General features: G+C 40.8%; 1 protein-coding gene across 1 annotated transcript in view; it reads right to left on the bottom strand.

Moving 5' to 3' along the window:
* ARHGAP28 (Rho GTPase activating protein 28) overlaps positions 1–12,432 on the bottom strand; it is a 138,195-nt gene that overhangs the window by 53,231 nt on the left and 72,532 nt on the right. The window contains exon 2 of the mRNA XM_052660510.1: positions 5,136–5,338. Within this exon, the coding sequence (XP_052516470.1) occupies positions 5,136–5,338 (203 nt within the window). The remainder of the gene's footprint in view (positions 1–5,135; positions 5,339–12,432) is intronic.

Below are 12,432 nucleotides of genomic sequence, written 5' to 3'. Positions count from 1 at the left end.
TAAGACCATCCTGGACCCTGAGGACATTATGCCAAGTGAAGTAAGTGAGACTGAGAAAGACAAACACCAAACACCATATGATCTCATTACACGTGGAGTTTAAGAACAAAATGAAGCAAAAAGCCCAAGTGCATAAATACAGAGAATAGACCGGTGTGCTTAGCAGAGGCAAGGGGTTGGGGTGGGCAAGATGGGTAAAGGTGGTCAAAAGGTACACACTTCCAGTTATAAAATAAGTAAGTCATGAGGATGTAATGCACAGCATGGTGACTATACTTAATAACATTCTATTGCGTATTTGAAAATTGTTAGGAGAGTAGGACCTTGAAAGTTCTTACCACAAGAAAAACAATTTTGTAACGATGTGTGATAATGGATATTAACTACATTTACTTTGGTGACTGTTTCACAACCGTATATGTATTCAAATATCTAATCACTATGTTGTATACCTGAAACTAATATAATGGGAATAGAAGGCCATTGATAACATCTATAAAAACTTAACAGTTACAACCATTTTTTGTGGTGAATATTGAACCCTTCCCCTGCAAAACCGGGATCACAGCAATGACAGCATATAAACTGTCATTACTTACTTTCAATCAACTTATATGGAGGCCTTACTGGTATGATAAGGCAAGATTATAAAAAACAACAACATAGAAGTCAGAAAGGAAAGAGTAAAACTGTCTCTATTCCTCAAAAATCTCTCTGTTTATTTAGAAAATCCTAAGACATTTAGTAGCAGACAACTACTGGTAAGTGAATTTAGAAAGATAATGAAATATAAGGTCAGGTTACAAAAACCAATTGTACTTTTGCACAAGGAGCAAACAATGGAAAAATGAGAGAGGAGCGAGAATAAAAGAGAGACACCAATTTACAAGATCCCACAAGGACTTTCCTGGTGATCCAGTGGTTAAGATTCCACCTACCAGTGCAGGGGACACAGGTTTGATCCCTAATCTGGGATGATCCCACAAGCTGTGGAGCAACTAAGCCCACGCACCACAGCTACTGAGCCTGTGCTCTAGGGCCCAGGGGCCAGAACCACTGAGCCCATGCACCCCAGAGCCTGTGCTCTGTCGCAAGAGAAGCTGCTGCAACAAGAAAAGAGCCCCCAGTTACGGAAACTAGAGAAAGCCTATGCACAGCAGTGATGATCCAGGGCAGCCAAAAGCCAATCAGTCAATACTTGCACTTTCAAAAAACGAAAGGTGAAAGATTTATATGATATTAACAGAAACCAAAGTATAAGCACAAATAAAATTGCTTCTACCAATAAAAAATAAATAAACAAAAATAAAAAACAACCCACTAAGAATATGAATAGGCAAGCCACAGAGGGTGAGAAAGTATTTGCAGTACATATATTTGACAAAAGATGAATCCAGAATATACGATGAATTCATAGAAGGCAGTAACAGAAAGATAATTTTAAAAAACAGTCAAAAGATTTTACAAAAGCCAGATATAGGAATGGAGGAGAATAAGCACTAGAAAAAGTGTTTGACATCATTAGTCATCAGTGAAATGTAATTACAACCACAGTGAGATACCTCCACATGTCGCTAGAACCATTCATGTTCACAAGTCTTAAAGCATCAAAATGTTCAAGGACTGAAGCAACTAGACTTGTTGTCAGACACGGCAGGGAGGAATGTGAAACAGTACAGCTACATTGGGAAAAGAGTGGCAGTTTCTCATGTATGTAATTACACATATTCCATGAAAAACACATACATCCAAGAGAAACACAAATACATTTCCACCAAAAGACTTTCACAAAACTGTTTACAGCAGCCTTATTCATAATGGCCAAAGCTGTTAACAACCCACAAGTTCACTAACAGTTAAATGAACAGACAAATCATGGCATATTCATACAACAGAATATTGCCCTTATGGGTTGAACTGGGTCCCTGGAAGATACATGGAAGTTCTAACCACCAATTCAGGTGAATGTAAACTTCTTTGGAAATAAGAGTCTTTGCAGGTATAATGAGGATCTAAGCTGAAATGAGGTCATACTGGAGTAGAGTGGGTCCTTTATCTGATATCTCTCTCTAGTCGCTCAGTCAACTCTTTGCGACCCCGTGGGCTGTAGCCTGGCAGGCTCCTCTGTCCATGGGATTCTCCAAGCAAGAATACTGGAATGGGGAGCAATTCCCTTCTCCAGGGGATCTTCTCGACCCAGGGATCAAACCTGCATCTCCTGCATTGCAGGCAAATTCTTTACCATCTAAGCCCCAGGGAAGCCCTTATCCGATGTAGCTAGTGTCTTTATAAGAAAAAGAGAAGGAACATGGACAGCAACGCAGAGAATAGGCTATGTGACCACAGAGGCAGAATGGCATGTACTGTCGACAAGCCAAGGAACAGCAAGGATTGTTGGGAACACCAGAAACTAGGAGAAAGACATGGGACAGGCTCTTCCCTACAGTCTTCAGAGAGCGGAGGGCCCTTCTGACCCCTTTTTGTTGGACTTCTAGTCTCCAGACCCCAGGAGAACAGATTTCTTTTGTTTTTAATCACCTAGCTTTGTGGTACTTTGTTACAGCAGGCCTTGGAGACTGATGCAAACTATCCCATGATAATAAACAGTGAAACATTGATACACAGAAGGAATCTGAAAAATACAATATTTGGCAAAAGAAGCCAAACCCCAAACTGATCTATGCTGTAGAAACATCAGAACTGTGGTCGTCTCTGGCCAGGGACAGCAAGTCACGAGAACGATGAGACTGGGGAAAACCACGAGGAAATTTTCTGAGTTGACTGGAGTGTTATTTCGATTAGTGTGCGGTTACAAGGTAGCATTCGTCAAACCTCATTGAACTGCACACTTAAGATCTGGGCATATGCTTCAAGAGACAAAATATCAGTAAAATAAAATTTACACTCGAGTTAGCTTTTTGTAGACGTTTCTGTTGGTTAACCTTGAAGATGTTTTTTTGCATGCTCTAGGCTGGAGCAAATGAAAAAATATATATATTGAAGAAAGAAAGAACCAGGTTTCTCACCCGTGGAGAAGGGAGTTATAAATACAGAGAAAGGGGAGACAACAAACTTTGTTGGATTGGAATCAGAACTTATCAGTAAGAACTCACGATTTTTAATACGGATAGTGAGCTAGCTAGTGAGATGGAAGAAGTGGAGAACAAGAGGCACTTTTCTTTATTTGTCTTTCTGGATCCGAAAAGGCAAAATGTAAGGACATAAGCAAATGGCGTAAAAACAGCCTTCTCTGAAGGAGGATGGTTCCCTTAACTAGATTCTTATTAAATGTGTGGTGGGCTTTTTTATTTGTAATCCTAAGTGAAATATCCTAATTGTGGTAAACCCAAACTATTTTTCTTCAGATCTAAGAAGGACAGACTTGGAGAAAAGAACAAAACTTTTTTTTTACCATTTTAGTTTATCTTGATAGTTGTTTCGAGGTTGCTGCTGCTGCTAAGTGGCTTCAGTCGTGTCCGACCCTGTGCGACCCCAGAGATGGCAGCCCACCAGGCTCCGCCATCCCTGGGATTCTCCAGGCAAGAACACTGGAGTGGGTTGCCATTTCCTTCTCCAATGTATGAAAGTGAAAAGTGAAAGAAGTCGCTCAGTCGTGTCCGACTCTTTGCAACCCCATGGACTGCAGCCCACCAGGCTCCTCCATCCATGGGATTTTCCAGGCAAGAGTACTGAAGTGGGGTGCCAGTCACTGGCTAATGGAAACATTCTTAGATAGCTACTTACTCAACCACCTTCAATTTTCCTTTGCTTTTTTTTTTCTGCTTCTTTGGGCCACGCTGCAGGGCATTCAGGATCTTAGTTTCCCAACTAGGGGTCAAACCCAAGACCCCTAAAGTGGAGTCTTGACCAGTGGACTACAAGGGAAGTGCCAAACTACCTTCAGTTTTTCTTACACATTTACTTGTGGATAGGTAGTACCTGAAGAAGATAACCTATGCTTTTTTTTAACTTTTTATTTTGTACTGTGAAAGTCACTTAGTCGTGTCTGACTCTTTGTGACCCCATGGACTATATAGCCTGCCAGGCTCCTCTGTCTATGGAATTCTCCAGGCAAGAATATTGGAGTGGGTAGCCTATCCCTTCTCTAGGGGATCTTCCCAACACAGGGATCAAACCCAGGTCTCCCGCATTGCAGGAGGATTCTTTACCATCCGAGTCACCAGGGAAGCCAATTTTGTACTGGACTATACCCAATTAACAATGTTGTAACAGTTTCAGGTGGATAGCAAAGGGACTCAGTCATGCACATCCATGTATTCATTCTTCCCCAAACCCCTCTCCCATCCAGGCTGCCACATAACATTGAGCAGAGTTCCCTGTGCTGTAAAATAGGTCCTCCTTGTCCCATGCTTTTAATCTCAGGTGAGTGATTTTGTTCTTTTAGAAAATTATGGGCAATAAAGATTGAGGGCAGGAGGAGAAGAGGGTAACAGAGGACAAGACAGTTGTATGGCATCATGGATTCAATGGACATGAGTTTGAGCAAATTCCAGGAGACAGGGAAGGACAGGGAAGCCTGGCATGCTGCAGTCCCTGGGTCGCAAAGAGTCGGACACGACTAAGAGACTAAACAACAACAAATACTTTTTTGGTTCCTCAAACTTCTTGTTTAATTTCATTGGAAACTAGTGAAACCAACCTATCTGACATGACATTTATCTTGTGAAGTACAGATTATCCATTCTCTAAATACATTAATACTAGTAAGTGCTTCAAAGTCAAATATTTTTTTTCTCCAGAATTATGCTGGCAATTTTTTTTCTGTATCTTTCTTTGGTAATTAATAGACAAGTATGCACATGTAAAAACCTCAAAATTAGAATACTCAATCTGCTAGACGATCATGATTCTAATCCACAGCCAGGTACAGCCTCCCTAAACGGTGATATGTCAGGGATCAGTGTGGATGGTTGATAGCCCCCCTTCAGGTTGTGTCACCTGCCGAGAAGCCACCCTGAGCCAGACCAGCAGATACAAACCAGCGGGAGCAGGAAGCTGGTACACCACAGTCTATCAATTCACTGGTTAGGCTACTCGTGGAATGACGTCCACCTGCCAACAGAACAAGAGAGCATGTACGAGGCTGCACAGTGGGGACCAATCTGGCATCTCACCGTCCAGGGGCTTGGCCTCGGCAGGCGTCTGCTCCTCCTGAGCCCCCAGGCTGGTCTCCTTGATGCTTTCTATTTCCCGCCAGAAATCCTCCATGGAGGCGCTGTCTACGGAGGCTTGAGAGTTGGAGCGGCTGAACGCCGGGGACTGAAGGGACTCATTGGAGAGCATCCTGTTGATTCTTCGGCAGCGAGGGATGGACTTTCTGAGGAAAGAAAAGCATTAAGTATCGGTCAATGGAAATCAGTGTCTCATGTTAGAAATCACACAAAAGTTTGGAACTAACGGAGAGAAGGAGTTAGTGTGACGGAGAGAGGTTTGAGGGAGTAACCTCCAGTCAGGTGGCCCCATCCTTTCATCCTCTCTAATTCACAATGACTTTGTGGCCATGTGGGAATTTTTACAAAAATACTTTCTATGACTTTTACACACTCATAAGGAAGTTGCTTATATTAATCAAAACACATATAGTAAAAGTTAGCTTCTATAAATGTCCGAAAAGTGAAAACACGAAAAAGCTGGCTGTGCTTGGAATCCTAGATTTCTCAATCACCTTTAGTAGAAATTTCCAGAATTTGATCACTGATCCTGAGACTGTACCTGACTAGAAGCAGTTCTAGGTTTACACTGAGTTAGCCAACTTATTTTCAAAACTCAGAGCATTTCAGAAAAATGTAAGATATCCACTTTAATTTTTTTATTCTGTGCTGTGTAATAATTTGAGGTAGTTTTGTTTGATAACTAGGTCATAAGAGTTCTTTACTGGGTTCTTTATAGCTTGACAAGACAGACACATTCTAGTGATTGAAATGCATATGAAATTAACACAGGTTACTCAGACAGCTATTGCTTCCTGTATTATTTTTAGGCTGTTAAGTCTTTCCCTTTTCCATCAAGACCAATACTGAAAACCACTAGCAAATTCATAGAATTATAAGACATCTACTTCTCGAAACTGTAATCGATCACCACTGCTCACAAAGCCTACTGCCCTCTGTAAACTGTTCAGAAAAAATATATAGATGCCTAAAACTTTCTCTAGTTATAGAATTTTTGGAGGGAGAAGGAAATGGCAACCCACTCCAGTATTCTTGCCTGGAAAACCCCATAGACAGAGGACCCTGACGGGCTACCAAAACTAAGAGTTTTTTTAGGTTTATTGTTTAAAAATGAGTATGACTGACATAAAAAACTTACAGTATTAACAGAAGACACAGACTAAGTTTTTAAAATTTATAAGATGGTGTATTATAAGGATAAAAGTCTAAGTAATACCCAATTTATAAAGCAGAAACTGAAGGTCTTTCCCATCTGTATCACATCATATTGTTCTACGAGATGCTTTGTTTTCACCACTCAAAACCATGTCATAGATATCTTTTCCATGCCAACACAGACATACCATCTCAGTGGCTGCATGGAATAGAATAATTTATCTTAGAAATTAAGCAAACATGCAGATATACCTCAGCACTGCAAATATGTGAAGAAGTGAGAAATCTGGGAACTATTAAGTGAATCTTAGAAGATAAGGAACATATGTACTTAGGATTAACAAGGACTGTTTTCATTTACTACAGTTTCTTACTCATGCAAAGGGAATACTGGTGGAATCTCAGAGAAGAGATCGTTACAAACTTCTGCTGAGAGCAGGGCGATTAGATGTGCAATGCAGGTCATGAATATCTGCATAACACACTGGTCTCATCTGAGACAACCCACCCCAAAAATCCTTTAATTGCAACGGTCAACTGTTTTTTTTGGCAAAGAAGTCAGACAGCATTTTGGGGATAAGCACATTTGGAAGGGTTCTCGCTTGTTTGGTGAGGGATCCGAATACTTCCCCTTCACCCCAGGGTAGAGTAGGGACCGTGACCTTCCAATCCTGAAGTATTACATAACTGCAACGTTCCGGCTCATCCAACACTTTGAGGAGACTTACAGCTTCATACCTCACCATATTAGGATAAACAGAGCTTCAGCTTCATCAGCTGTTTGTAATTTTTTACTCCAAAACAATACCAGGAAGACATTATATGGAAAACAGAATGAGACTGTTACACAGCGCCATATAGCAACTTTTGTTGGGAAACACCATGAGGTTTAAAATTAGATTTTCAGTGGATGGTTAATTACCATAAAGTCAAAGTGCCATTAATAAAAAAAAATTATTTCATTTCTCCTCCATTATCTTTTAAGAAATACCTTATATAACTATCTGCCTTGAGTTAGCATTTTACAACGTCAGAACAACGTAACTAACATGTGAGTGTAATTCTCCCTTCATTCCTTATCATACCACTATTGTCATATATGTTACTTCTTCACATTTATATCCCACAATAGTTATTATAAAATCCTTATAGTATTTGTCAATCATTTACAAAAACAGTAGGTGAAAATAACTTTTTGTCATCTTTTAAAAACACTGACTTAAAAAATGCCGAACTTTATCAAGCTCACATAAATGAAATAAAGTCAACAATTGTTTTAAAGTTAAACAAGTAGACTTTTATGTTCATCCTTTATGGTGTGCTTCATCCTCCCTACAAGGCAATGTAGCTGTAACAGATCACTCTAATCGGTTTTGCAAACCTCCTTTGATATTTCTTCAGCATTTCTTGTACTACGGATCTGCTGGCAACAAATTCCCTCATATTTCTTTCTGAGTGTGTCTTTCATTCACTTTCATTTTTGGATGAATATGTTTACTGGGCTCAGGACTCTAAGCTGGCAGTTTTTATTGTCTTTATAATCCTTTTAAAGCTGTCATTTCATTGTTATCTGTATTCATGATTCTGATGAAAAATCATTTATAATCCTTATTGATATTCTTCTAAGTATAATGTTTTTCCTCTCTAACTGCTTTTAATACATTTTTTTTCCTTTATCTTTTGTTTTTAGAAGCTTAATTATGAAATGCCTAGATTGTGATTTTATTTCTATTTATTCTGTATTGTGGCTCAGTTGGTAAAGAATCCACCTGCAATGCGGGAGACCTGGGTTCAATCCCTGGGTTGGGAGGATCCCCTGGAGAAGGGAAAGGCTACCCACTCCAGTATTCTGACCTGGAGAATTCCATGGACTATATAGAGGCGGACATGACTGAGTGACTTTTTGCTTAAGGTTTGCTGAGCTTCTTGAATCTATGGGTAGATGTATTTCATCAGTTTTGGAGTAGTGTTATCCATTTTTTCTTCAAATATGTTTTCTGTCCAAATTTCTCTCTCTTCTTCTGGAACTCCAATGACACAACCGTTTGACATTGTCCCAAGTGTACTTCACCCCAACCCTCCCCAACCCTCACCCTTTGCTTCTCCCCAACCCTCACCCTTTGTGCTTCAGTTTAGAGAATTTCTACTACCCTCTCTTCAGGTTCACTTTTCTTCTACGTGTCCAGTCCTTATTACGTCCACCCGGTGAACACTTCAATTCTGATACAGTGTTTTTTCATATCAAGAATGTCCAATTGGTTCTTTTTAAAGGTTCTATTTCTCTGTTGACATTATTCGCCCTTTACCCATTTTGTCTCTCTTCAACATATTTGTTGTTATCATTTAAAAGTTTGTGTCTCTTAGCGCCAACACTGCTGCTGTCAGTGCATCTGCTAATATTGATCAAAAAATAGTCAATTGCTTATGGGTTATATCCTCCTGTTTGTTTACAAATCTCACAATTTTTTGTTGTATGGCAGGCATTATGTTTGAAAGAACTCTAGGAAACAGGAATAAATAGTAAGATCCCCAAGAAGAGCAAGTCTTCTGTCTGGTGGCTGAAATGAGGTACAGATCACTTCAATCCATTAAGAAGCTGAAGTGGGTCTGAGCTGAGTTGCAATTTTAATCAGTTTTAGGTTACCACCAGTTTCAAATGCTTTGAGGAGGAGATTTGCCCTGTGTGTATTACAGGTCCCTCTCTCAAGAGGGCTTTAAGATAAACACCACGGGATTACAGGAATTGCTGTCTACTTTAGAGCCTTTACAAGCAAAATCCCAAGGGAGAGAGTTGTCAGACGTGGAGAATCAGCTCTGCAATTAAGCTTCAACAGATTCCAACCTCCAGGGTGTCTCCTCTCCCCATAAAGCCCCTCTGCTTGGGCAGGTATCATCGTCTGCCCAACAGTGCAGACACTCAGGGAGAGACACACACAAAGGAAGGAAGTGACTTCTGGGCTTTGCTCACTAGGAAGATCTCTTCCCCCCTGGAACTGAGTTCCCTTAGACTTCATTGTGTCCATAGCTCTCCACCATAGCTCTTAAAACATGATTTTACACGCATCCTCTCTTCTGTCCTTGCAGAGAAAGATAATCAGTCATAACCTAGTGTTTGTTCTAGTGGAAGTGGCACTCCCACAGAACACTGTAAAACACATCAGGTATTTCTTAAACGTTGCATTTGCTAACGAACCGCTTGTTCTGTCCAGTCACAAGTTCAGTTGTTTTTAGTGTAGTCCACAAAGCATTTATAAGACATACTTCTTGCTAAGAAATACTTACTCTGTGGCCTTTACTATTTCTAATTTTATAAAGAATTTCACACAGAACAATTTACTGTCACACACATTCCATCATTTGATCCTCACCTGAACTCTATGAAGTAGTCAAAGCAAGTATTACATGTCTCATCATACAACAGGGAGAGGTTATGGAGAGCAAAGTGAAGACACAGTAACTTCCCACCACGAATATCACAAAATGCAAATTCCTGCCTCTCACTTTGAGGCCGGCACTTCTGTCCCCAACCATCTGATCCATCTCACCTTCTATCACTCTCCCCTGGCATTAGCACCAGGCCTGCTAATCTCTTCTCAGTTCCTCTAAAACAGCCAAGGTCTTCCTTCCCTTAGGGAATTTTCTCTTACTGTTTTTTTCTGCCAGGAATATTCTGTGTCTTTCCACAGCAAGATGCTTCTTGTCACTCAGCTCCTAATGTAAATGTCACCTCCTCAGGAAGATTTAGAGAACAACACTAAAGCCTAGTGGGTTCAGGTTTGAATGTGGACTCTGCCACTTCCTAGAGCAAGCTCTCAACCTTGAGCAAGCTACTGAGCCTCTGGGCCTGCATTTCCTAATCTGTAAAATGGACTATGATTCACATACATGCTCTGCATTATTATGAGGATTAACTGAGTAAATATATGTAAATGCATGGCACATTGTAATCCCATGTGTTATTACTATAGTTTAACTAACTTCTTAGCATTCCTATGGCTAGGTATACAGTGAGGCTATAAAAGGCACTAAAATGTTACTAGGAATACAATGAAATAAATAAAACTGCACTTATCAGAACTCATCTCTGATCCAACCCCATTCCCAAGCCTGGTTTCTCCAACTCCCTTAGGTCAGAGTGACCACTTGACACAATTCTGGCCAAGTTACATAAGAACAATCTCTTTCCATGGTTTCAGTGTAATCTTCTGTTTTCCTGATTTCACTGCTATCCTTTTCTCTTCCTTCTTCTTCTTTACTGGCATGTAGACAAGATGACTAGTGCCTCAGCAGCCCTCTTGCAACCATGAGAGAAAGGCTATAAAATTGCACTAATCAGCCTTGATATTATTGAATCTCAAAAATAACCCCAGGGGCTGCCTATTCTCTGAACTTCCAACAATGTGAGAAAAACTATTTTCAAAAACTGCTCTATGTTGTTGTCATTACTATTTGTAGTCCAAATGATTCCTAACTGATGTAAGTAGAAGGAATACTTTAATGAGTAATTTGGGGTGGGGTGAGATGAGACACCACCTCCACCCCACTCAGGGGAATATTCAAGTAAGATTAGTCAGTCAGTAATGTGCCTCCTAAAGGAAAGTGGGATCTAATACAATGATTTTCCACTTTTTCAGTTCAATTCAGTCGTTCAGTTGTGCCTGACTCTTTGGGACCCCATGAACTGCAGCACGCCAGGCCTCCCTGTCCATCACCAACTCCCGGAGCCTACCCAAACTCAAGTCCATTGAGTTGGTAATGCTATCCAACCATCTCATCCTCTGTCGTCCCCTTCTCCTCCTGCCCTCAATCTTTCCCAGTGTCAGGGTCTTTTCAAATGAGTCAGCTCTTCACATCAGGTGGCCAAAGTATTAGAGTTTCAGCTTCAAGATCAGTCCTTTCAATGAACACCCAGGACTGATTTCCTTTAGGATGGACTGGTTGGATCTCCTTGCAGTCCAAGGGACTCTCAAGAGTCTTCTCCAACACCACAGTTCAAAAGCATCAATTCTTCAGCACTCAGATTTCTTTATAGTCCAACTCTTATATCCATACATGACTACTGGAGAAACCATAGCCTTGACTGGATGGACCTTTGTTGGCAAAGTAATGTCTGCTTTTTTACATGCTGTCTAGGTTTGTCATAACTTTCCTTCTAAGGAGTAAGCATCTTCTAATTTCATAGCTGAAATCACCATCTGCAGTGATTTTGGAGCCCCCAAAATTAAAGTCAGCCACTGTTTCCAATGTTTCCCCATCTATTTCCCATGAAGTGATGGGACCGGATGCCATGATCTTCGTTTTCTGAATGTTGAGTTTTAAGCCAACTCTTTCACTCCCCTCTTTCACTTTCATTAAGAGGCTTTTTAGTTCCTCTTCACTTTCTGCCATAAGGGTGGTGTCATCTGCATACCTGAGGTGATTGATATTTCTCCCGGCAATCTTGATTCCAGCTTGTGTTTCTTCTAGCCCAGCGTTTCCTATGATGTACTCTGCATAGAAGTTAAATAAGCAGGGTGACAATATACAGCCTTGATGTACTCCTTTTCCTATTTGGAACCAGTCTGTTTTCCGCTTTAAGGGTGGCCAAATTATCAGCCTAACCACATGTCTTGGTCTGGCCTTGATCAGCACACTGTGGTGCACTGTGTGTGCATTCAGTCATGGACGGCTCTGTGTGACCCTGTAGACTGTAGCCCGCCAGCTTCCTCCATCCATGGGATTCTCCAGGCAAGAATACTGGAGTGGGTAGCCATTCCCTTCTCCAAGGGATCTGCCCAACCCAGGGGTCAAACCCATGTCTCTTGTGTCTCCTGCATTGGCAGGTGGATTCTTTACCACTAGCAACACCTGGAAAGCCCCAGTACACAGTAGAGTTAAACTTCAATCTGGATGAAGATATCCCTGCCTAGATATACAGGGAATATATCTATGTTGCTCTCAATTCAAACATAATCCAAGAGATTTTAGGAAGAATGTATAAAAATCAAAGATTTCCCCTTTTCTTTCTGAAAGAAAGGACTGAATTCCCCTTCATCACAGTCACTGAATGATGCTGGTGGTGGCACAGCCTGGCCATCTTGAGAAA

Source organism: Budorcas taxicolor, chromosome 22 (genome assembly GCF_023091745.1).
Source record: "Budorcas taxicolor isolate Tak-1 chromosome 22, Takin1.1, whole genome shotgun sequence".
NCBI lineage: Eukaryota > Metazoa > Chordata > Mammalia > Artiodactyla > Bovidae > Budorcas > Budorcas taxicolor.
This window is presented reverse-complemented; position numbering and strand designations above follow the sequence as displayed.